The 26523-nt window shown below is 37.7% G+C and overlaps 1 protein-coding gene across 4 annotated transcripts in view; it reads left to right on the top strand.

The window, feature by feature from the left end:
* The window catches only part of LOC115433508 (transcription factor COE1-A-like), a 131145-nt gene that overhangs the window by 64737 nt on the left and 39885 nt on the right, over positions 1–26523 (top strand). For all 4 annotated transcript variants that reach the window (XM_030154966.1, XM_030154965.1, XM_030154963.1 and 1 more), the window contains 2 exons: positions 22436–22517; positions 23612–23753. In XM_030154966.1, the coding sequence (XP_030010826.1) occupies positions 22436–22517; positions 23612–23753 (224 nt within the window). The remainder of the gene's footprint in view (positions 1–22435; positions 22518–23611; positions 23754–26523) is intronic.

The following is a 26523-nucleotide window of genomic DNA, read 5'->3' as shown; positions in this document are numbered from 1 at the left end:
GTTGTACCGTGTCTCTCGCTGTCTCTTTCTGTGGAGGTGGTATTTCTTTGATCACAGCGGCGACACTGATTAAAAGGAATGATGCCTGTCTCGAAGGCGGCTGTATTTATAAGACTAAAGGGGGACAAGGTAGCTACTTTTTCCTCCTTCTTTCCCTCTTTCTTTCACATTAGCCCCACCTCTTTCATTCCTTTCTCTCACTCCTCTCCTTTCTCCTCTTTAAATGCATTATTGTCAAGCTAATTTGTGTTGCCGGTGCAGCCCACTGACTCAGTTTATGTGTGTGAACATGTTTTCAGTGTGTGTGTGTGTGTGTGTGTGTGTGTGTGTGTGTGTGTGTGTGTGCATCTGTTCAAGCATGCTAAGCGCTGTGCCAGATCAGGTAGTTGTGAACAGGACAGCAGAACCTGTCTCCATCTTCCCCTTCATCTCTCTTTAACAAGTTCATTTATTCATGAGCGCCAACACACATGTACACAAATACATTTGAGAACACACACAAGCTGCGGTTCGATGGCAGCAGGATAGACTGGTGGCAGATGAAAGAGAGAGTTCCTGAGCTGTTGTTAAATAGTCTGTCAGCCTGACGCACACAGACACACACACACTGTACCTCATAGACTTGAATTGAAAAGTTAGCAAAAAAAAAAAAAAAGGCTGCTTTGTTTGTCAGATTTATAGATTTTAATTATTAAAAATTTAAAAGAGAAAAAATAATAAGCATTAATTATTCATAAACAGGATGTTAATTGGTTCCTGAATATTCAAAACAAAACAAGTCCATAAATATTCAGATGTATAAAGAGAGGATTAGAGAGCGCAGATGAAGGAAAACATGTAAGCTGCAGTGCTCTTCTAATGAGAGGAGAGGGGGAAAAAAAAAGCAACGTAAAAGGACAAAATTGCAATATTTGGAGAAACGATAATGACGGAGGAGTACCTTAAATCAGGAGGAGGCAGAACAGGAGAAGAGAAAAGGCGGAAAAGAATAAGAAGGCGACGAGAGCAAATGAGATGAGGAGGAAAAAAAGCGACGGCAAGGAGAGAAAAGCAAAAGAAAACAGCAGAGAGTCAGGGGGGTCTTTTGTGTTTTCACCATGATGGATGACAGTGTTGACTAAACGAGCTAAATTAGAAGCTTTTTCCTGCAACTCTGTTGAAATATTATTAACACGCAGCAACTTTAGTGAAACATATGATTCAGCTGCACATAATGACCTTGGCTATTGATTTGGGAATAGAAGGAGCAGGCGGTGTTTTGGTACTGGGAGAGTGGGGGCTTTTCCTGTGTTTGAACGTGCTGTGTTGCAATGCAGGTCTCCTTTACATGATGTCATTAAAACATTAACTCCTCAAATACCTTAATCTACACCCTCTCACACACACATACACACACACTTACCCAACCTAATAGCCTTAATTAGCCGGGCATGTGTCCAGTCTTGTAATTAGCTAATAAAAGCAACATGGATGTGGTTAATTAGTGGTAGGAGGTACTTGTGAATTAGAAAGTCAACGACAGCATTACAGGCCTTTGTGCAGAAATACAACTGTTAAAAATCACTGATGCCTGCAAACACACACAGAAAATGACTTGGATATGAGAAAAAGGAGACGTATCAGCAACACACAGAAATAAAATAGTGGATTTAGCTGAATTTGTGTGTTATCTAATCAGTCTTCTCTCTCTCTCTCTTTCTCTCTCTCTTTCTTTTTTGTGCCTCCTCTGCCCTGTGGTCCTGATGCTGCTGTGATGTCTGCAAAGGTAAGAGAAATGTGTCTTTAAAGGAGCATTACATCAATTTAGCTTAATCTTGTATTACAGATGAAAAGGAACAGCTTATCTGAGGAGCTTGTCGTCATTACCTCTCCTCTCTTCTCTTCCTCCTCTTCTGTCCTCCTCCTCATCCTCCACTTAATTGGTGCCCCATCAACCCGTTAATCAAATTACTTCTGAACCAAAATTGACAGTTTTCATTAATTATAAAGGATTATTCTAATTGCAATTCAAATTTATTCATTTACAACAGACGGCGCTCAGTAATATTTCAGTGAATTAGCATATTAAATGGAGTGGTTCGTACATTAGTTATGGTAATGTATGCGTATTTCCTTATTTGGACTGGGTGAGCCATATGCGTGCCACTCGGGCACTTTATGTGTGGGTGATTGTGTGTATGCGCACACGCAGGTGAAAAACCTAGACAGCGTTTAATTTGTTTGACAAACGTAGCAGGAGGTGAATCCTCAGGCCTGGCCCATACGCCCATACGCTCCCTGCCCTTAGCTTTTTCTTCCTTTTCCTCAGTCTTTTTCTGTTCTTTCTATCCTTTTACCTTTTCTCACCTGGTTTCTTCTTTCATCAAGGTGAGGTCACCATCATGCAAAATTCAGTATTGCCAGTGAAACGTCAAAACCCTAACCCTTTTTAAAAGGATGAGAAACCAAAAGATATCATGTAAAAGATTCAAGCTTCTATGCTGTTGTAGTTGTAAATGTTCAGTCCACATCAGACCAGAGCAGAAGAGTGTGTTACTTAAATATTTAATTCCAGTTGGATATCATAAACAAGGGTCTTTTCACACCTTATCAACATGTTCATTTTCTGTTTGTAGGAGAAAAATTAATTAATATAATAGAAAAAAGCTGGATTTTATTGTCACTATACTTAAGGCATTTGTCAGCAGCAGCGAGAAATTAGTTAATTAAGAGAAATTACTTTTAAAAATTTCCAAATAAACATACACTGTTGCCCATGAAGTTGCAATAAAATATTTTTACCTCTTCTTATGACATTAATGTGACAATGTGATTTATTCTTGATAGATAAAGTGTAGCTGGGACTCAGTATGTAATCATTGCACCAGGTCAAAGGTGATTACTGTTGTGTATAAGTAGGAATAAAAGAGAAATGTGTGTGAAAACAAAATTATTCCAACTTTATGGTCAACAGTGTATTTGTTGTGCAAAAGTTATGTCTTCCTAAGACCCAGCAATGCATTTTTGTCCACTGTAGGGGACAAGAGTTTCACAGCTTTACTTAGAAAAAAAAATCCTGTCCACTGCAAAGGACATTCCATAGAAAAATTAAATAAAAATAAAAACTGTATCTGAAAAACTGCTGCATTACGCTTTTTCCAATCAAGACAATTATTTAATGTAAAAAAGCCAAAACATTTACTTTCCTGGGTCTCAGGAGGCTATAGATGTGATGATTTCTTATAATTGGATGTATGTATTTTTTTTTTAAAAAAGTGATTTTAACACATAAATGAGTTTGATCTAAACGGAGCTGTTTGGTCCATTGGAGATTTGCATATTTGGTTTGAAAGGAAAACTGACGAAATCCAGGTGAGACACTGAGTCAGATATGAAAGTTCCCTGACAGACGTATATTCACATATTAGATTCAGATATATTCATTGTTTATTTATTTCCATATGTTCCATACCACAAACATACTCAAAACACTTTTTGCAGTTATGACACTGCTTTATCCTAAAACTCACAAGAGATTCACGACATACACTGACTTTCTAAAAAAGTGTTTGATTAATGTAAAAATAATCTTGTGTAATCAAACTAAAGCACACACAGAGTACGTTCTTAACTTGAAGGTGATAACAGTGGAAAGCAGCCAAGTGTCCCTGGGAAATATGTTTAAACTCTGCAGCTCACGATTTATGCTCACTGCCAGTGTCCATTTCCAACAAATGAAGCTCCAGTTTGTGTCTCTGTGAATCATAGGAGGAGGGCAGGGTGTTGGATGACTGCACAGCGGCTCTGTCTGTTATGGAGGCTGGAGTGTTGGTCCAAACACAATACTGTAACAAGCATTTCTATTCTAATTACTTAAACAACGCCGACATCATATGCATAGCCATCTGTAAAGGGAGACACCACACATGTAGATAATGACAGTAGTTACATTCACACTATCAGCCTTAGTGCCCAATTTACATTTATCGCTCAGACTTCATATTTTTGTTTGGTTATTCACATTATTTACAAAAATGTGGCCAGTATTGGATTCCAGTGTAAACAGGTTATGGTCCTGAACTGAGACACATGCACAAAAGCAAACAGAAGTGATCAGATCAGTCAAGGTTTTCCATTCAAATCCTTATTTTTCAAGCTAAAATATTATTAATATCGAAATTAACTTCACAGCTGCATTCATGTATATGAGTGACACCCTTCAGTGCAGATTTATGAATTTATGATTTATGAATCTCAAATTAAAATTGTGTAAAAATTGTGACTGTTTATACTGAAAGAGATTAGATCTGTGTCTGATTCAGGACAACAAACTGAAGTGTCACAAACCAGAACTCTGTATAAAGTACTGAATGCACTCTGTATAAAAACGCAGACTAATTTGCACTACAATAATATATTCATAAACATATATCTTTAATAGAACGGATCCCTGTACATATCCACTCACTGTATAAAAACTCCAATTTGCACTCTATACATATTATAATATTAATCCACTGTTAATCTCAACCAATTGTTGTCCTCATCTCTAGTCAAATGTTTGTCTATACTAGGTCTATGTTCAAGTGTGATTAGGTTCATGCTGAAATTGTACATCGTGAGCAAAGACAAAACAGAAGCCAAATTCCTTGTATGTGTTCACATACTTGGCCAATAAAGCTGATTTTGATTCTGATTCTGAAAAAATAAGACTCTGTATAATTTGTGCTGTTCGTATCATCATCATCAAATAGTCGCACATGAGTGTAAAGGTCAGATTTGAGCCACTTTTGCCTGCAGTGTGAACACAGCCTTTGTCAGCTTCCTAAATTTCAATTTAAGCTTAAAACTATGGATAAAATATGTCAAATATAGCAAAAACACAAGCCATGGTTGGGATTGGTTTAAACTTTCAGGTATAGAAATGCTCTAACACTACGTTCAGACAGCAGGTCTTAATGCACAATTCGGATATTTTGGTGAAATCAGATTTTTTTGTGGTCTCGTTAATATTACACATTAAATGCGACTTCTATCGGTTTTGAGTATGAACTGAATGCGATCCTGACGTGACCCGCAAGTGCAAAAGAGGTCCTGATGTAATACGTGACCACGAAGGAATGCACTGTGTTTACGGAAGTAAATATGGAGGCATCTCATTTTGGTGTGTTCTTGTTCATTTTCCCGCTGCTCCTCCACCTGGGATGCAGGATTGTGACGTTTGTCGCATTTCAATGACGTAAAACCCAGATAAATGCAACCGGGCCATTCAGACTGAAGTCACATTGCAAAATATCAGATACGTATCAATATTGCACGAAGTTGCACTTCTTCTCACCCCTTTTTGGGCATGTAAATTGAATTATTATGCTGTTCTTCTGTCTAAGATTGTTATGATTGTTGGTATTTGTATTATTATGTAGGTTTTGCTTGTTCACATATATGTTAAATTTCATTACATGTTCGGAATAAATCACTAAATCAAATCAAATCACATTTAGGACCACATATGAAAGTGGCTTGGGTCGAATTTGTGCAGTTCAAACTGTCTTTAACAGATCGGATACAGGTCACATATCGGCAAAAAAATCGTATTTGGGCCACATTTGCCTGCAGTCTGACCGTAGCCTAATTCACTTCATCCTCTCAATATCTGTAGCTATAATCATTGTTTCCCTTTGCTGTAACTATACCATAAAATCTTTGAGATAATAGCATTGAAGCTTTTCAAGGATTTTGCAGAATATCAATAATGTTATCTAGCAAAGAGCCGATGGAAATAGCAGGAAGAGGTGCAGAGAAGGAAACAGTGTGAGGTTTTTGGAAGGAACTAATAAAAGGGGAGGCAAAAAAAAAAAAAATGTAACCAGACAGTGAAGAAGGAGAGGAGGAAACACACATTACCCCTCTGTGGAAAAGTGTCTTACAGATGCTTTTCTCAATCAGCATCAATATAAGTGAGAAAGTCCTTTGACAGCGGTGTGTGTGTGTGTGTACGACGTCGGCATGCATGTGTGTGTTCGCGTATGTGTGTGTGTGTTTGACTGAGTGACTGATGAAGAGAGGAGGAGACAGGAGGAGAGAGGAAGAAGAGGTTTCTGTCAATATCACTTCCTTCATTGCTCCTTTTCTTCTCCTCTCGTCCTTTTTTTTTTTCCACCACACACTCCCCTCCACCTCCATGAATTATTTGCAACACCAGTGACAAAAGAACACACACACACACACACATAGAAACACATAGAAAACCCTAGTAGTTTAGTTTTTCTGCCTGCCGTCCCTCGGGTCACCGGTCCTGCTGTCTTGTTACCAGGTAATCACCACAACTCCGGTGTGTGTGCGACTGTATTTGTGAGAGTTGTCCATGTGAAGGTTGTGTACATGACAGACACACAATGGAGTAAAAAGGGGGAAAGTCTGAGCTCCAGATCGATTTGAGGTGAGCTAAGTGTGTGTTTTTAGATGTGTGTGCGCTGTGTGTTTGGCCTAGAGCGAGCGATCTTTTAGCTACTCGACCCTCCTCTGCCTCTCCCCTCTCTCCTCTGTCCCTCCTTCCACCTTTTCTCTACTTTTTTCTTCCTCATCCTCCTCCTCTTCATCCCCCTCACCTCTTTCCAAATCAATCTCTCTCATCTATAATTCAACAGTTTGCCTTCAGCCTTTAAAATATACACCACAGTAACCTCCTCCCTCTCTCAAAGTCTGCCCCCCCACCCTCACCCCCCCATCTCCCCTCTCATCTCCTCAGTCGTTTCTCTCCCTCTGGCACATTATAACAGAATCATCATGAAGGTTATCATGTTGTAATTTAGCATGATCTTGTTCTGAGAACTGTAGACAGTGTCACAGACCTCCTTGGTATCTCATTATGGGTCAGGCGTTCACAGCAAATTTAACACTGGATCGACGTACATGTAACTATAGTTCTGCCTCCATTAAAACCACAAAACGCAATTTTACACCCAAAGTTGTGCAGCAATTCACGCTAACATACATTTATTTTTCACTAAATATTCATGTCGTGTCTCATCTCTGTTGAAAATTGTTATAACAAGTGTTGGGATGGCTGCTTTTGACATATAACAGGCTACAGATGTTAAACATTTAAATGAATTCAACAATTAGATTAATTTATTTGCATTAAATATACTAACTTTTACCCGTTACCAATACTGTACAAAAATGTTTGAATCTCTTCTTTGATTTCAGCAGGAAAAGTGTTGTTTAACTTAACCCATAAAGACCCAGTGCTACTTTTGTGCCAATTACAAAAATATATATTTCTCTTCATTTGACCTTTCTTAAGTTTTTTATCGTTATTTATTATAATATTATCTTCTGCATTTTGTATTTTTATGTGAAAATCAGGCACTTTCCTGTATTTAATTTACTGATCATGCATATGTTCATAAAAGCTCAGAAAAAAGCAGAGGGTTATTATGTTAGAAATAAAGGAAACTGAAGAAAAAGTGACTTTATCAGCAAATATATCATTAACTGAACATAAAAAAAAGTGTCTCCATCTACTGTCATTTATCAAACTCTACTGATGAATCAATGTTGTAGAAGATGACGGTGTTTCCACGTTCACTATGGACTGATAGGATTAGCAAATCAACAATTATTTAACATTTTAGATCAGTAGATGGTTTTGGTTGCCAGTGGGTGTTTGGATCTTTATGGGTTAAAGAAAACATAATGTATTAATCCTAAAGGTAATTTTCATCCCAGAATTTGTTCAGAAACCTGTAAACAACATATGAATGCAAACAGTGGCAAAAGGCTAGAGAGATATATAAAGTAATGCATAAGTAAAGAGAAAACATAACTATACTGAAGCAACTTCTAGCGCTTTTGAAAGGTGCTATAGAAATAAAGTTTATTGTTATTGTTATATTAACACAAATAACTGAAAGCAGTAATTAATAAGAGGCAATAGTTCATATGATATTGTTAAAAATCCTCAAGTAATTAAGTTTTGCACATGATAGTACACTATAAAGACAAACAAATACCTACAGCCTGAAATGTTATTAAAAAAAAAAAAAAAAAATCATGTCAGTTGTTGTCAATAATCAAAAAAATCAAATCATTCAATATTTCGTTTAAATTAAAAGGCTGTGTTTTTCGTCCTGGGTGACAGTTGAACAAACCAGATGATTTGCTGCAGTTTAAAATGTTTGTTTATAGTGAAAACATGACAAATATTTCACAAAGATATAAAGACATCTGAAGCACTTATAACAATGAAAACAGTGAGTAAAGTTAAGTAAACAACAAATTGTGAAGCACTTTGCACATATTTAGATGTAAACAATGCTAACAAATTAACCTTAAAGACCAAATAAAAACATGTATTGCAAAGATATTTATTGCACTATAAAACTATATTGTGACATTTGTCATTATTGTTTTGCAGCCCAACCCCTGAATTCAGCATGTCCCAGTACTTTTGTCATTGTTGTGTATTGTCGACAGTGTCATAGTTCATCCTACAGAGGGGAGATGAGCCCTGTAATTTGATGAAGACACACTTGCCTTGTTGTGATTGGCTGTTATATTCAATGTATAAGGATATTACCAAAAAGAATATGGCATAACATTTTTGTAATCACCAACATTTTGAAGAGTTGTTATAATTACATCACATATTTTTTCCTCATTCATTGAAACAGATTGCAGTACAGATGAGTTTCTTATTTGTTATGCATGTATGTAATACCATTCTATGTCCTGTACATACATCATATCATCATATCAACTCAGCGTTCAAGATCAGAATATATTTACAGTGATCCATTTCATTTGCCTGTCAGTTGCACCGTAGTCACTTAACCTACAATCATGTTATTTGCAGCTATATTCATTAGAATAAACTGATATCATTCCATTCATCCATTTTCTGAACTGCTTCGAGGGTGGCGGGAGGGGCTGGAGTCTATCCTAGCGACCACTGGGCGAAGGTACACCCTGGACATGTCACCAGTTCATTAAAGACTATGAACTGATATGAATATATGAATAGACCAATATGACAAAAAGATCCTGTGATTACAACTTTAATGCATTCTCTTGTCTATAACAATGACTTTACAAGCCTCGTCAGACAGATTTTCACCTGCAGTGCTGGTGAAAACAACTCCCATGATCCCACACTTTGTCACAGCTTCATCTTATTGCTTTGACTGAGAGACTTCTAGCACAATATGCATTTAACTAAACCTGCTTTCCCTGTGTTTTATGAAATTTTGGATTCCTGTGCATTAATATCCTTTCACATGATACAAATTACTGATCAAATTACCTGAAATCAACATGCATTCACGGCCGCTTCCTTTATTGATTATTCCTGTTAGCTGATGGACTGACTGTACATACATAATGATTCTGCGTAGCTCTGAGCGACATTGTGCTGCCTTGTCACAAACTGACATTAGTGTCACAGCTACAAGTAGCAGTGATGTAATGACCCTGGTACAGGTCTGAAACGGTACAACTCACTTTATCGCAGCCCTGGCAGACAGTACAAGCCCTCTCGTAGACATCATACACAGCGGCTATCACCATCCTGGCCTGCTCTGTCATTTAAATATGCAGAGATGACAACAATGACAGCATTAATAGTAATGATAGCAATATGAAGCTAAGCCCTCATCATCATCATCATTAGCATATCTCCTGGGAGATGATCCGTGATTGACAGCTAGCTGGGTGTTTTTTGGGCTGCAGCTCAGCTATCAATTACCTCTGTGCATATCAACCATCATTATGTAAAATAACTCCGCTCGGCTCAGCTCTGCTCAGTTCTCTTAAGTCTTGTTCCCTCGCATAACTCTCCCATGCCTTTTCCTCCCTCCCTCCTCCCCTCCCTCCTCCCTCTGCTGCCTTTTTTCTTTCTTTTGCACTCCATTTCACTCCCGACCACTCTCTACCCCCTCCTTTACTCCCACTTTCTCCTCTGCGTCTCGGTTTCTCTTTTCTCCTCTTCCTCGCTCTCACGCTCCGGTTACTTACAGGACTCTTCATCTATGGCTCTGACTGTGTGCGTGTGGACATCTTTTCAGTTTCTGTCTCTTTTTTTTTTTTTTTTTTTTTTTTAGAAAATGATGACATGTTTTCAGCTGCTAAAGTATCTATACACAATAAAAGTTTTTGGGTAAGTCTCAAGATACACAGGAGTGACAATGACAGTGCACTTCTGGAAATACAAGCTAAAAGCAAACCATGTTCTTTTGTTCAGTTTGGATATCATTACATATTTTTCATTGTTGTCCTTTCATCATAGTGTTACAGCAGCTTAAAGAGCTGAAATAATATGTCAACAATGGGCAGTAATTTTGATAAATGAATCAAGGTTGAAGTCAGGCAAAGACACTGAACATGTACTATTTTATTTAACCATTTCTACACTGAAATAACTAAAAACAACTATTTTAGATATTTTGTTGACTTGTGTGTTTACATTATATTAGATGTTTTGTTTAATGTCAGTGATGTCACACCCCCTTTTTTAATTTAATTTTTACATTAAAAAACATAAAACTTGAATACATGATCTCATCAGATAGATTTCCATGGGCAATGGTAGTGAAAGCAACAATCTATCACTAATAATAATGTTTTGACTGAGAAATCCCTTGTGGCAGAAACAACATACCATGGATTTTTAGTTTTTATTTCTTGGAGTTTAGATTTCAGGATGTTGTGAAAAGAATGGGAAAGAAACGGGATTTTTGAGACAGCTATATAATTAAATAAATGCATAAACTGCTAACAATCATAGCTCTGTGTAGCCGATAATCAGGTATAATTTACAGCGTCTGTAAAGTTCTGTGACACCGTGTAGAGAGCAGTAACTCACTTTATCAGGTTTCAGATTCACTGCAGTCGTAACGGTTTCCATGTCGTGCAACACATGTTTAAACTCACATTTTACTGAACCAAAACCTGAGTAGATTTCCAGTTTTTCTCCTAAAATGAATCCAGCTTGTAGTTCCTCCTCATTGTTTTGCTTCTTTATGTCATTTTAAACCCCTTGTTCTTTAAAAGCCTTTAATCTACATCCAGATTGTTTTAGCCTGATTTAGCCATGATTGAGATTTACAGCACAGCCACTTGATTATGTCTGGTTTGTGCAAGACGGTTCAAAATCTGTAGTATCCCTGCCGCAGTGCTCTTAAACAAGACATTACAAAGGCAAGGAAAAGAAAAAAAAAAAAAACAAGCATTTCCCCCACAGGAAGCAATAGATTATCACATAATTATTGAGATAACAGTCAAATAGAGGGCGTAATAGTATTTGAGATCCTTGTTTTTCCTACTGCGTGGCTCCTCAGATAGCAGGCGTAGGGCCCAGCAATGCTATCTGATGTCATCACATTAAACAATAACAAGCACTCAGGGTAAACAGGAAACAGGAAGTTGATCTGACAGATTAGACTGCGAGGGAAACTTACACTTTTAGCTGTGTAGCTCGCAGGTTTGAAATGCCATATATTCAGACGGGGCTGATTAAACTGGTATTCCACCTACAGAAAATGCTCATAATCAGAGCAATATAAATAATATTTTTATGTGCATTAACTTGTTTTCAGTCAGTCCTCCTCCTGGTGCAGAGGAGCTGATTTTTTGTCTTAGTAACAGACAACCGGTATGTGATCAGTTACTGCCAGTTAGCGTAGGTGCACATGCATTAGCAAGTTGTTTAACACACGCATAAAACCACGGCTCCGTCAGAAAGCGCTGCCAGGAAACTTGGCAGGCAGGTGAAATAAGACATCTAAAGAAAACCGGGAGACAGAGAAGAGACAGAGGAGGCAGGAGAGGCAAAAGCACTGATCTGTTGTTCAGTTTGTCTGCACTAACTGACTCGCTGCAATTTCTCCACCTGTCAGCAACAACTCACCAGCACGATGCATGCACTCTATGTGTGTGTGTGTGTGTGTGTGTGTGTGTGTGTGTGTGTGTGTGTGTGTGTGTGTGTGTGTGTGTGTTTTGGAGAGCTTTCTTTTTTCTCCTCTTTCCAAGGCAACATCGTTATTCTTGGCTCAGTAGAATAGCAAGTCTTTGGGGAATAAAACGGACACAGACATTCAGTCGTAGACGCTCACACTGTTGTTTTCTGTCCCACACACACACACATGCACATACACACACATATGTACACAAACACACATACACAAAGCTGGAATTCCCCCGGATGTCACCCTTGCCCTGTTGGTATTGTAACTGTTTAAATGACAGGAGAGTGGTCGAAACAAACTCCCACAATCCTCTTCCCCCTTTTTCTTCCATTTGTGCCTCCTTTCCCTCTCATACGCTCTGTCTATCCATCCTCTCTACCACATTCAGAGTTGTGTATCCTCTTCATCCCCTCTCTCTGTCACTTCCTGTCTTTCTCTTCAGGTCTGTGTTAGCCCTATATATTAAATATTAATGTCAGTTGTGCTCTGAGCCATAATTGGCATCTCAGCCTCTGAATAATGGATGTAACTGTGCTGTTCACTACCACACCATGGCTAACGGGCTAAAGAAAACAGCATCCAGCTGTGGGTCGTCAGTGCAGTGGCTAACAGACTAAATAACACTAGCATCGTGGTGTGGTTTAATACATTATGAAGGCTGACTCTAACCATGAAGATAAAAAAAAACTACTGGTATTAGGCTGGAGCAGAATTTTACACAAGAGTAATTAATAACATTAAGGGTGGGTTTATTACACAGAGTTTGGCCAAAAAAAGTCACATATACAATATTTTGTTGGAGTGCTTGGATTCCAGGACACATTCACTGTAGCATCATTTGCACCATCCAATGCTTATGTTATGTCATAATAAATATCATACATTTATTTACATTAAAAGTGTCATTAATTTTTCACCAGCATCTTTTATTTATTTATTTCGAACATGCAAAGAACAAAATAAAACAAAACAAAGCAAATTAAGGCAAAACAAAACAAAATAACACTTAAATGAACAGAGTCTGTCTTCAAGTACATGCAAGTCTGAATTTTGCATGGTCAAAAAGGAGTAGGAAGAAGTATAAACTTAAATCTTGTACCGATGATGGGAGAATTCATCTCCAGGACATCCTAAAAAGCACACCCTGTGTGTGAAAAGGATGTCTCATGCTCCCTGAACCACTCTTTCACAATCTGACTCTGATGAATCCTGGCGTTGTCACATTGGGATATGTCTGCATCATCAGGGAAGGAAAAAAAATCCACCTTATCATAACACTGCCCCAACAGGCTTGTACTGTAGGCACTAGGCATGATGGGTAATCACTTCATCCACCTCTCTTCTCACCCTAATGCACTAATTTCTCCGGAACAAGGTGGATCTGGACTCATCAGACCACATGACCTTCTCCCATTACTTTGGATAGTTAATTCCAGATGGCTTTTTTTTTCATCATTTGCAGATGTCATCACTTATTTCAGACATTCTTGGTTTCAAAAGTAACATTCCCTTGTATTTTTAATACATATTGCTTAGATCAACATGAAACAATTGCATCCATAAATATCTGATTTACTGCTCCAAAGTTTTTGGTACAGGCATAAATAAAGAAGTTGGCTTTGAAGACCATTTCAGCAAAAAACACCCAGCCGCAGAATTGTGTCATGAATGTTGCCGCTACGTAAAGAAAACCAAAAACACCATCTGCTAGTAATTGTAAAGTCTACATGTTTTTATCACTGGACAAGGAATTCTGATCTTGCCATTTCTTGGATTCCTGCTCCTGACTCTCTTCATGGTAATGGTGGCTGACACTCATGGGAACTGTAGTTTAACCCAACAATTGTACTATAATGAATTTCTTCCAGTGTGATTTTACTGAAGTGAAGTTGAGTTCACTGAAACTGATGGTTAACACATAAATCTTTGACTGCTACATTACCTAGGAGAGTCTTGGTGTGATATAATTACAGTGAAATAGTTAAAAGAAAAACAATTAAGCGAATACAGAATGAGGATAAGTACTTGTGGAACTTGTGGTTGTTTGTCCAACTTCACAGCATTATTTATCTTCATAAAAAGCGTCTCCATTCTGACAGCCTCAAGCAAATCACTCATGTTACTTTTACTCCTCATTATTGCTAAACACACCTTAAACATGACAGATTGTGACGGACTGTTAAAGCTTTGACATTTTAACAGAATATGCAAGTTTCATTATTTACCAAAACTCTTTCATGACTTGCAGTTCTAGAGGATTGTATAACTTATGCAACTTTCTTGTTTTGATGAAAGAAGCTTTTTTTTTTTTTTCAATCTGCCATGATCCACTCCTTTAGTCTTATGCTACTTTTTGTGTCATCTCTTTACGTTCTGACATCAATTTGCTTGTGGGCCAAAGACACAAAAAACACCCTAAATGAAATGTGGTGCATGACAGTTTATTCCACATTAAAACAGAACGCCATCTAAGCCAAATCAGACAGTTATAATTAGACTATGTGCACAAGAAAAGCAAATATTTCAGGCTTTTTATGATCAGGAGACCAAGAGTTTTGTTTTTTTTTTCTTGTTTTTATCAGACAGAACTGTACAAATCTAATTCATGTCAAAATAGTGTTTATGTTTGTCTTCTCTACTATTCCTTCCTAATTTGTTTGTTTCGATCTTTCGCTACACTTTCCATTTGCTACTGCTCTGACATTTCATTTCATTGTATGTGTGTGAGTGTGTGTGAGTGTGTGTGTTTTCAGTGCGAGCGATGGGTGTTGGGTCAGCTCTCAGAGTGTGGTACTCACAATATAGCAAAGGTCAACGGCCCTGTTATCACTTGAACATGATCGCAGTGTAGAGAGAGGGAGTGAGGTAGTGAGGAGGGGGGGGGAGAAAATGAGCATAAGAGAGAGCGACACCCTCCCCCATAGTCATTCTGACTCTTATAATTGCCCGGTTTAATTGGAGGCCTCTTAACGACCAGGGACTGGACCGGCCAATCAATTCACACAAGGTGTCTATGTGTGTTAGTGTGTGTGTATGTGTGTGTGTGTGTGTGTAGCTGGAGGGCCTTCTTGTAACTGAGTTGATTAGGCCAGATGGGGTCAAGTGATGGGGGAAGAGGAACGCACACATACTGCATTAAAATGTAGAATATGCTCTGTTATCAATCAATGAGAGAAAATGCTCTCACAGGATTTACACCCATGTGATGGAGCAAAGCAGCAGAGGAAATATGGAAAATAACAAGCAATATCATCCCATCATCTACCGGCGAGGATCAGGAAATTATTTGGTTCAAGAAAAGGGTTGAAAGGAATTAATGTTTTACACAGATTAACAAATTGCAGCATCTGTGGTCTTTTTTTTTAACAGCCTGTGCTATCATACCAGTTTCTATCCACTATCGATCCATCAGTTGTTATTCCTGCTTCCCCAAGTCTTCTGTTTCTGTGTTTTTTTAACAAAGCCAGCAGTGCAACTCTAGTGCTAGTCAGTTGGTCCATAAATTACTCAATCCACCACTGTCCGAACTGGAATATCTCGTCAATGCACACACCTCTGCTATAAGCCCTACAGTTCTTTAATAGACATATCTCACAGTAGATATAAAAGCAGGCAAAACACAGGTGACAACATTAAAACAGCTGCTACGTTTAATTGTCCTGAGAGACTAATCCAGTGAACATAACATACACGTATCCAATCCTGAACCTGATGCACTTAAATGCAACCATTTGACATGATACAAATGACCACAGATTGTTCTCCACTATGAAAAAAGGTCAGTTGGAATGGTTTTATTAAAAAAATGTGGTTCTTTGCACCAAAATGTAACAGGATTATTCTAATTCTGACAAATTTCATGGAAACTGATGCTGTCAATTTTATACAATCCAACTGACACAAATTAAATAACAGCACTGAAAACTAACCTTCCTAACATTTATGGAGATGAAAATTTGTTTGTCTCCTTCTCTCATCCCTCTTTCTTCTCTTTCCCCCGTTTCTTTCTGTTTGGTCCGGCATCAAGATGTGGTTCAACAAAACCCAAAATAAAGACAGTGGAATATCAAGGGGAGTCTTATATACTTTATGAAGTTCCTCTTGGCACAGCAAATTTGTTCAGTGCAACAAAACAGCCAGACCACCATTCTGCTGTTATGATGGTGGACAAGACAAGTAGAAAAAAAAAAAAATGTTGACATGAAATTTGACTTAAATTATACGGTTTGATGAAAAGGTCATATTGTGATAACACTGGAAAAAAAATGAAATAGTATGAAAACATGTAAAAACTCAGGGGTACCCCAGTGTTAGTGCATGTATCATATATGCCAGTGCCTTATCGTAGCAGATCGGGTTTGATTATTATTATTATTATTATTAATAATAATAATAATAATAATAATACATTTTATTTATAGGTGCCTTTCTTGGCACTGAAGGACACCGTACAATAAACAGGAGAGTATAAAACAAGCAATAAAACAGAGTAAAACGCAAAAGGCAGGTTTAAAATTACTCAATGAGAAAGCGGTCCCAAACAGATGGGTTTTGATTCCAAACTACGACTATTTTCTGGGTGTCATTCCCCTGTTCTCTCTTCTCCCACTTCCTGACTCTGTCCACTTCATCTAGCCCCAAAATGTATCTTACAAAAACTCCATAAGAGTAAAAAAAAGGGACTAACTTGTTTACTGATTGCACAGGCTGATGGTTGAAGTGTGATTGGACTATTTGTGCGGTCATAGTTCATGTGTTCATGAGCAGAAAATGAATCCCAATCTCTAGTTTAATGTTCAGTTTATAAGATTTGTGCATACTTGTTTGTTTATGTGAAGTTTGTGTAATTTTTTTGATGCGAGCTAAAACCACAAGTGTTGAACACAGTTGAAATGGCAGAGAAGCAGGAAGACAGGCACCAAACGCATACAAAATCTTGCATAAAATCCTACTTAAGTAGTCTTTTAGTCAGGGCCCAGGCTGTTATCATGGACAAAAACAACAGAGATAGGTGTTAGCTTAGTAATAGAGGTAGACATCAACAAACATCCAGCTCACAGCACTAGACTCCAACATAAACTTGGTGTCAGCGCATTAGCACCTTCAAATCTTAGAAAATAATTAATAAACTATAGCATTTATCAGATGAACCTGTCTACTTGTTCCGACCCTGGTTATAAATGTCGAACGTCAGTATTTGTTAGATTCTGACTCAATTTCATTGAAGTAGATTACACTGTAAGCAGCATCGTTTTCTTTAAATTAATGCCTCTTTACACTACTGTTGCCCATGTTTGAGTCCATATGCAGATCTTGCCATTGTACGTGCTGCAGTTGGATTAAATGGTGGAATTACTTGAAGATTCTCCCACAGTTTTAGTCTTTTCATGGCAGGTGAGCAGGAGAGTGTGTAAGCCTCCCAGCCGCCTCTTTTACACCAAGATCTACAGCCAAGGGTCAGCTGAGGCGCTCGTGTTAACGCAATGCTAGTGTTGTGAAAAGGACTAGACAGTGGGAGGTCAGCAGGGGTCACCGTGGCTGTCCTCCGCTGTGATAGGCTGTCACCCAGGGGTGAGGGGTCAGGACAATTAGGCATGCAGAATCCCAGTGCCTGTGTTCTAACGAAGCCTGAGCTCGTTAACGCCGAGTTCTACACTCAGACCTGCCACTGGGCTGTGCTGCACCGTCACACACACACACACTGATACACTTCCATACATACAGAGTACATGTTTGGACACACACGAACACACACCTCTGCTTTGTTCTGGTGGTCCGGTACAGGGGCTGTCATCTCTGAAACAGCACAGCACCGGGCTCAGTGACAAAAGAATGGAGTTAAAGACGTTAAAAACAGAGAAGTTAGAAATTATTTACGTACACAGTTTATTTCCTGTGAAAATGAATGCAAAGGACAAAAGAAATCAACTGCGCTTTAAAGCAGAAAGTTTTCTAATCTTTGCAAAGACAGATACAAACTTCATCACCCTTTTTGTAGAGTGTGTTGAATTGCACATTTAAGTACGAGATCATTGTATGTTTAATATATTGCAAACACAAATGAAGCCTTGAACGTTACACATTGTTATCATAGAGGTTGGGCTGGGCGATATGGAAAAAAATCATATCACGATAATTTTTTTCATATCAGATGATATCAATATGTATCACGATATAAATCAAATTACTATTTTTGTCAAGTTTAACTTTTCTGTTCCTCATAAGTTACTTTTGAAGACATCAGAGGGTTATTTTGGATTTAAATATGATTTATCTTCTGTCAGAGGCTGAACATGACAGATGTGTTGAAGAACATTATATAACTGTTTCAGATAAATAAAACAAGTACACATATATATAAAACTAAACTAAAAGAACACAAACAAAACAGACCATCTTCACAAAACTATAGAGGGTATGCACATGACGTCACCGCTAGTGAAAGTCACCGCGGTTACGCCCACTGAGTGGCGGAAAGAGGGAGATGAGCAGCAGCGTTGGCTTCAATACTGTCTAAACTTAAGAACAATATGTAATAAAAAATGGGGAAGAGCTGTTGTGCGATTGATTGTATGAACAGGTTTGAAAAGCAGTCGGAGCTATCATTTTACAGACACCGAAAGCCAAAGAAAAGTGACGTAGATGGATCCACAAATCCAGGAAACCAAACCTAGATTTGTGGATTCCGTTTGGTGTCAGGTAACATTAATTTATGCTGTATTTTTGGGTGAAATCATACCTTAAATTTTGTATTGTTTTGGCTAACGTTACTTCTTAGTAAAGCTCTTGGTTTCATGATCAGATCTTTCATGGTTTTTGTCTTCATTTTGTGATTATGAACCTTGTGCTCCTACATGATTTGTAAACTAACTTAAACTGAGGCTAACCCAGTTTTTCAAATACGGGGGAACTGGAGAATAAAAGCTACGATGGAGTATTAGGGCCACATGAGAAAATAAAGACGTTTGTCACTACGAGTATAAAGTCATAAAATATTGATATTAAACCTGGAATTTTAGGATAATAAAGTCAAGTACAAAAAGAATCACAATGTTATGAGAATAAAGTTGTAGTTATAAAAAAACCCTCATAATTTAACAAAAATGTCATTCGTTTATGAGATTAGAGTCATCATATTCTGACAATAAAGCCATAATATTACAAGAATAATGTCAGAATTTAAAAACAGGTGGGAAAAATATCATATTACAAGAATAAAGTCGTACCCTGCTGGTCCACAGCAGTAGTATCTGTGTTGTATAAAGTACTTGATCTGAACTAGACGTAAATCTCCTCTGTACTAGCAGATCCTGCATATATTCACTGGGGTCAGTACACGGTCTACTGTAAATGCACTTTGGATCAATTGGTTCTCTGCCTAGTTTTAGCCCCTGGTTGTCAGTAATGATGACAGTATGTATATTTTTTTCAGGTAAAAATAGTGATGATCCCCTACACCCTGGATGTCAGGATTCGGTATTTCTGTCCACATGTCAGTCTTCGTGGACCACTTGTTCTTTGGTAGCTCGTATGGATCCATGTCCAGTCCAATTAATTAATTAATTTAATTTCATATTTCACATTTTCCCGGTCTGGCTGTGTTTACTGCTATACTCCGTCATGTTGAGCAGGTTGGTTTTTGCCACTCAGTCTGATTTAGAGGGGCGTGGCCCAGGGGGGAAGTGACGTATGTGCACACCCTCTATACCTGGGGTTTATATGTGGTGGCACGTTCCTTAACTTTCATAACTGGCGTAAAACCGAAACTTAAGGGAAGGTAAGTGTTTGCGTTCTTCACATAGGCTACATGTATTCGTTCGGTACACCTCCGTATTGTATTGAAGGTCCACACCCTACTTTTCATTAACCCGGTCGCCTGAGTTTTCAGTCGAATTTTCTCCTGAGGGAACACTCATTACCTCCGGCTACAACATTTGCGTGTATGCTGCGGCTGCTCTTACGCCTGTGCTGTGTGCGTCAACCTAACCTGACGTAGCTCTAGCGTGATTGGTTTGATGCGGCGCTACTTAATTATGATTGGCTGTTCTTATGTCTGTCAAAACATGGACGAATGAATTCTATTGAAATTGTATCGATGTGTCTCATATTTCTATCAAGGAAAAGTTATTTTGTGATATACATCGTTATCGTTTTATCGCCCAGCTCTGTATACAGGTATTGGTTGCAGCTGCCTGGATAAAATTTACCAGTGTAAGTTTCTTCAAACCACTGAGGCGCTTCTTACACACAGTTATTTCCCACATTTATAGCTATGTACATTTTGTCTGTTAAGTTGTAGTACTGGAGAAATAGTTTGCCTTCAATAATATGTCTTCAGTTAAATCCTGAAGCAAAAAAATGGCAGCACATCTAGCATTTTTGTTTGGTTCATTTAAAGGCTCTGTACAGAAACACGTTAGCATACTTTTGTTGGATATGAACAAAATAATTGAGTGCATTGTGATTTTACTTGGAAAACTGTCATGTGCTACTGTTTTTACTTTGTTGATGAATTCTACAACCACCTATGTTGCTTTTAAATGTATTTTAAAGGTTATGGTTATATTATGGTCATGTGTAAGTCATTATTTTTGCCATTACATTTATGATCAAATGATATTTATTGTAACTAGTTAACAATGTTTATGGTTGTATGATCCAGACAGTATTTGGATAGTTTTAGGGAAAGTTATTAGGACTAGAGGTCGGCCGATAAGGCTAATGCCAATTCCAATTTTTTAAAAAAATATCGTCAGCGATGGCTGATATCTACAGCCGATTTTTGAGTCTGATATTTAAAGCATTTAAAGCATATTGACCATAAAATACAATTGAAACACTCAGATAATTAAGATTTTTATGCAGCAATATAAATGATATATAGCTACACATAGTACTTTTTTAACATTTATTGAACTTCAAGTGCTGCCCACACAGATGCCTGATCAAATATCTTATAACATTTTTACTACTGATCAAATATTGGCTTTCAAAAAAAATATTCAGGCTGATGGCCGCTATTGAAAAAAATCAGTATATTGGTCTACCTCTATTTAGGACTGGGTTTAATACAGAAGAGGTCTGCAAAGATGAAATAAAAATGACTAGTAATGAATCTAGTGATATTTAAACTAAACCACAATCATTGGTATAAAGGAGACAAAACGCAAACTCACTCACACGTTGCTGTCAATGTCCTGGATCCTTGTACATCCACCAAAAAGTTCCTACCTGATGAGAAAAGATGAAGAAGTAATATATTTTACAGAATTTTACAATAGTAGCATCTTATTCAAGTGATTGGCAATTGTTGCTGTCTTCTCAAACAGATGCCTGACATTGCAGCCCTCTGCTTATATTTGCAGTGTGTGGTGTGTCCTGCAGTTCAACTAATGATGTGTTAAATGCAGAGGGTCAGTTTCAGTGTGTCCACATGTAAAATACTGACAAACATTCTAAAGTCTAGAAAATTTGGCATTCACAAAAGCAGAAAAATACTGTTTGAGATCAACTGCAGCTAAAAGTAGTAGAAACAGGTTTATTTGACTACATTGGAGGTGTAATATAACCTAGTATGTCAGATAGTGTTATGGTATTGCTTTTATTGAGCTACACACGGAACTTTAAGGCTCACAAAATGTACATGCATGAACATGTGGGGGTCTGTGGTGTTTTTGTGTGACTATGTCTGGTTGCTTCTGCCAGGCTGGCCAGCTGGCACACACAAAAACACAAGCGGGATGTGTTTGTTTGCTGTCGATGGCCATCTGTGTGTTTATTGTGTTAGATTTATTGTGTAATATAGATTTGTGACATATGGTCCTGTTTCAAATGCTCAACATAGTGTCACATAGGTGTCAACATCGTCGGGAAACTTCTACAACACTGGTTTTATTTTAGACTTTATTTTACTACTTTATCTTTTCAGGTATTTACACAATCATAATTCAGACACAGTCCAGCAATAAATACTAGGCTTTTATTGGACATTTTAGTAAGATTTAAGGTCATTTTTATGCTCAACACAGATCTACAAATGGCAGACTGCTGAATATGTTTCCTGTGGTTTGAGAGATAAATGAGCGGATAAGAATTTCATGTCTGCTAGTATTTTAATATCTAAGAATAACAAACCTATAAGATTTTCTAATACTAGAGTTGCCAGCACGAAATGACAACCTACATTTTAGTGGTATTTGAAGTAGAAATACTGACTAAACGGAGGAAATACAAACTTTAACAGTAGACATAGAGTCGTTTTATGTAGTGGTTTTGGATTTGTCCCAGAGCAGTGGAATAAGCCACATATTTACATCAGTTTTGGGCTGCTTTATATACTTCTCTGGTGTGTTTATGCATCGTGTTAAATTCTACATAACCAGAAGTAAATTCCTTTTTGAGGTAGATCTGTCTATGTCTGAAGAGGGAAAACACTATGCTAGTCATCTAAACTGTTAACCTCAAATATTGCCTGTTTTTCTGTGTTTCTGCAGATTCTTCCTGAAGTTTTTCCTCAAGTGCAACCAGAACTGTCTAAAGAATGCAGGAAACCCACGAGACATGAGGAGGTTCCAGGTAGAAACCTCTGCTGTTTTTGTTTTTAACCCTCATCATTGAAAGTCTCTGTTTATGTTTATGCGTGTGACCCTCTTTCTGTCATTTTCTTAATGGGCTCTGTCTGCTTTTTCCTGTGTCTTTTCCACACAATAGTGCTACATAACTTTATGGCACTACAGCACACAAACACAGGAATGTGTCTGTGTAAGTGTGTGCGTGTTTCTTTGTGGGTAAATAAGCTATCAGCGGCTTCACAGGAAACATGAGATCCTGACCCTGAACAGTCAGAACATAAATATACGCACAATGCACACAGAGTCGGAGAGCCAGGGAGAACGAGATACAGAATTAAAAAAAACCAAAGAAGGAATGAAAGAGGTTGTCAGGGTCGTGACTGAGATTTAGAGCAGTGCAGTCTTTATTATTTCCTTATCTGCACAACCACAACACAATCAGGAAGACAGCACTTGAGTATGAGTGGACATAGTGGACGCCCAGAAGATACTGATACTGATTTATTACCTCGGCACGTGTGTGCGTGTGTGTGTTTGATATGTATATATGTGTATTTCTGCAGCTTCTCCGTGTGAGTCTGTGTGTGTGTGTGTGTGTGTGATAGGACAGAGAGTAAGAGAGTCATACTTGGGAGTGTGTGACAGTATCTGTGCCTCTAATTGTGCAGCTCTATTGTAGTGGAACCAGAGAAGACAGCTCTGTTTCCCTGGGAGATAATTAAGGGCCGGACCCATCAGGAACTATTGAACAGAGGAGGATAGACACTGCACACACACACACATACACAAGCACACACACCGCTCAGTCGCAGTGATTTAATATGTGTTGAGTGTGTTGGTAATAGCAGTGATAACGGGTTACATTTAAAGAGCTTTTCACAGTTTCATGGTTTTAACTCCTCATGCAATGATCTCTGGACCCCAAACTCTTTAATCCCTCATTTTCTTTCTTCCTTTTAGGGTTTTTTTTTTTTTTTTATAATAACCACTCTGCATGTTTTTAAAGTTTTTCTTCTTGTAAGTTTTTAACTTTTTTGTACCTTTCATTCTCTTTTTGGTCCCTAACCCCATCATTTGTCATCCTTCACTTCTCTTCAGGTTGTGGTATCAACTACGGTGAGCGTAGAGGGTCATGTCCTCTCAGTGTCCGATAACATGTTCGTCCATAACAACTCCAAACATGGCCGACGGGCCCGCAGGCTCGACCCCGTGGAAGGAACGCCGTCTTACCTCGAGCACGGTAACACAGAGGAGTGTGCGTCTCTGTCTGTGTGTATGTGTGTGTGTGTTAGCAGCATGGCCACCAGATGGTTGATGGTTTAATCCTATCAGGTGATTCCTGCCCCTCCATCTGGCTAATCCCACCCACTACACACAACACACACACACACACACACTTTCACGCATAAAAAGCATAGTGTGGTGTTTTGGGCATGTGTGTGTTGCTAGGTCTAATATCATTATGCTTCTCTCTCATAAACAAACCAGACTGAAGGTTCAGATGAATACTCATAATCTGCCAACTGTACACCGACAATCCTTGATGAAAGACGCCTTTTAACGCACAGGCTTTCACTGTTAGTGTGACTGGGATTGGATCATATGGGATTATACACACAATGCCCAGACAATGTTGAAGTGATACATGGCAGGATGTATTGAGTTTGTTTGGTGTATTAATCCATGTAGTGAGCCGTCTGTGTGTTTTTATCCATGTCATATCCATAGCTTCATAAATTAACTGAATCACAAGGACAGAAAACAAACACAAAACCACAGACGTGTCAAGACAATACATCCTCATACACACAGAAAAGTACTTTGAAAGAACACTTAATTAAGTAACATCTTTCTTTGGAATCCTAAGAAGATAAGATAGTGGTAATATGACATGTGAATGGTTTTTCAAAATTAAAACATAAGAAAAGTGGTCTATGAAAAAGTTTATGAATGTTGGTCCCACCATAGCCATGTAAAATGAAGTGGACAGGGACATAACAGGACAAAAAAAAAAAAAAAAAAAAAAAAGAATGTAAAAGATACATCAAGACAGAATCAAAAATAATATATGTTAAGCGATTAACCATCAAAGGCCTTAAGAGCCACCTCAGCCAAAAACATCTGCCTATCTAAAGTATTTGATGACTTTGGAACCACTAATCCTATCAATACATGAAAATAATTAACACTGTAACTAATTTCCTGTAGAATTTACAGTAAATACCAGGCAAAAAAGTTGACAATAAAGTGCTGTAAAATTGTTTGCTAATTACTACAAAAAGAATTACAGTATATTACTGGATACTTTTTACAGGTTTTTGCTGTATATAAATTACAGAAAAATATTGGGGTTTTTTATATTAGAAACAACCATTAATTGTATTTTTTTTTGTTTTTTGTTTTGACTGCTCTAGTTTGACTGTAGCCGTGCTAACAGCGCTAACAGAGCCTGGACAATCGGAGGCATTTCTGAACGGGGCTAATGCATGCAGCTAGCATTAGCTTAACTTAACCAGTCCCACACCCTGTATTTTCTGTATGAAACACGACTAAGATATATGAAATAATGTGAAAAACAGTCACTCACACAAATAAAGAAACAGTATTCTAACTAAAATGCTGGTTTTGACATGTCTATATTACACACTGAGTTAAAATAGACATCTGCACTGTCAAATTATATTGCATGAAGTTACTACTTGAATCTCATGTTAATTTTGTGGGCTAATTATGTCTTCCTTCCTCTTTATTGAATGGATAGATGTTGGGTTTGCTCCCCCGTGTCCACCTTCATGTCCTCTTTCACACCTTCTGTGTGCAGTTGTAATATGTGTTGTTTACAGTCAGGAGAAGTGAAAACACAACCATCCTGTAATTTTACAATGTGATACTGTGAACAAATGATCAAAGTTACCGTAAATATTTTTTTTTTACCCATAATGCATTCCAGAATACAGTTATACCTTGTAAATTGTTAGAACAAGAAAGTACTATAATTATTCACTACAGAAATGACAGAAATTTTTTACAGTGTAGGTAAAAGGAGCGACTTCAAATATGACCCAACATTCTGTAACATCAATTCTCCATTAAAACCCATGTACTTTAACAAATGACAGGGGCTTTAGACACTTGTTTTTATGTAACATTAATGATATATTTTGCTGAAAAGGTCACTTTTTCTTTAGTTTTCTTCGTTTTGATATAATAACCTTCAAAGTTACTCTGAGCTTTAATGAATATTTACATTATCAGTTAATTAAAAATAGGAAAATACATGATTTTCACTGAAAAATGCCCCCCAAACATTCAAAGGATAATGTTAAAAAATGGTGATATACCCCTTAAGAAAGATTAAATGTAGAGACGTTTTCATTTTGAAGTTGCCACAAAAATAGTTCTTGGTGTTTAAGGATTAAAGAAGGTGTAGCAAAAAATTATGACAATTCATGAGATTTTTGTTAGTTAATCAATTGTTTTTACTTTGGGTCTTGAGCTGAAGTAGTTTGAATCACTGCTCTAACCTATAACAGTGGGAATGTACAGAAATTCTGTCAAAACGCCTCTATTTTGAGCTTTTACTTTTAAATCATGTCTTACTTCTCTGTATGGCATTTTTAAAAGTACTGTTGTGTTTTCCATTAGTTATCAATAGGACATGAGAAGGCATCACACGAAAACAAAAGCAAGACACAAATTGAATGTTGGCATTAAACCCCGGCACTTATTTGCTTTGTTTACTCTCTCATTTCTCTCACAAACATGATTTACAAGAGTAAAACTCTGTACTCAGGAACAGATTTTAAAACTTGAAGGACTTGGTGTGCTGACATGGACTTTAGCCAGACTCCAAGGGCGTTGCATGAAGAAATATGAGGTGCAGATGCAACAAGGGTGAAACAGCTTCAAACCAGATTTCCCTCCCTGTTAAGAAACCTATTGGTCTTTAAAGGTTTTTTAATCTCTCACTGGCAAATTAATTATCAGAGCAGGTTATTTTATTTATACCC

This window comes from Sphaeramia orbicularis, chromosome 14 (genome assembly GCF_902148855.1).
Source record: "Sphaeramia orbicularis chromosome 14, fSphaOr1.1, whole genome shotgun sequence".
Lineage (NCBI taxonomy): Eukaryota > Metazoa > Chordata > Actinopteri > Kurtiformes > Apogonidae > Sphaeramia > Sphaeramia orbicularis.
The sequence above is the reverse complement of the archived record's forward strand: the minus strand, read 5'-3'. Positions and strand labels throughout refer to the sequence as shown.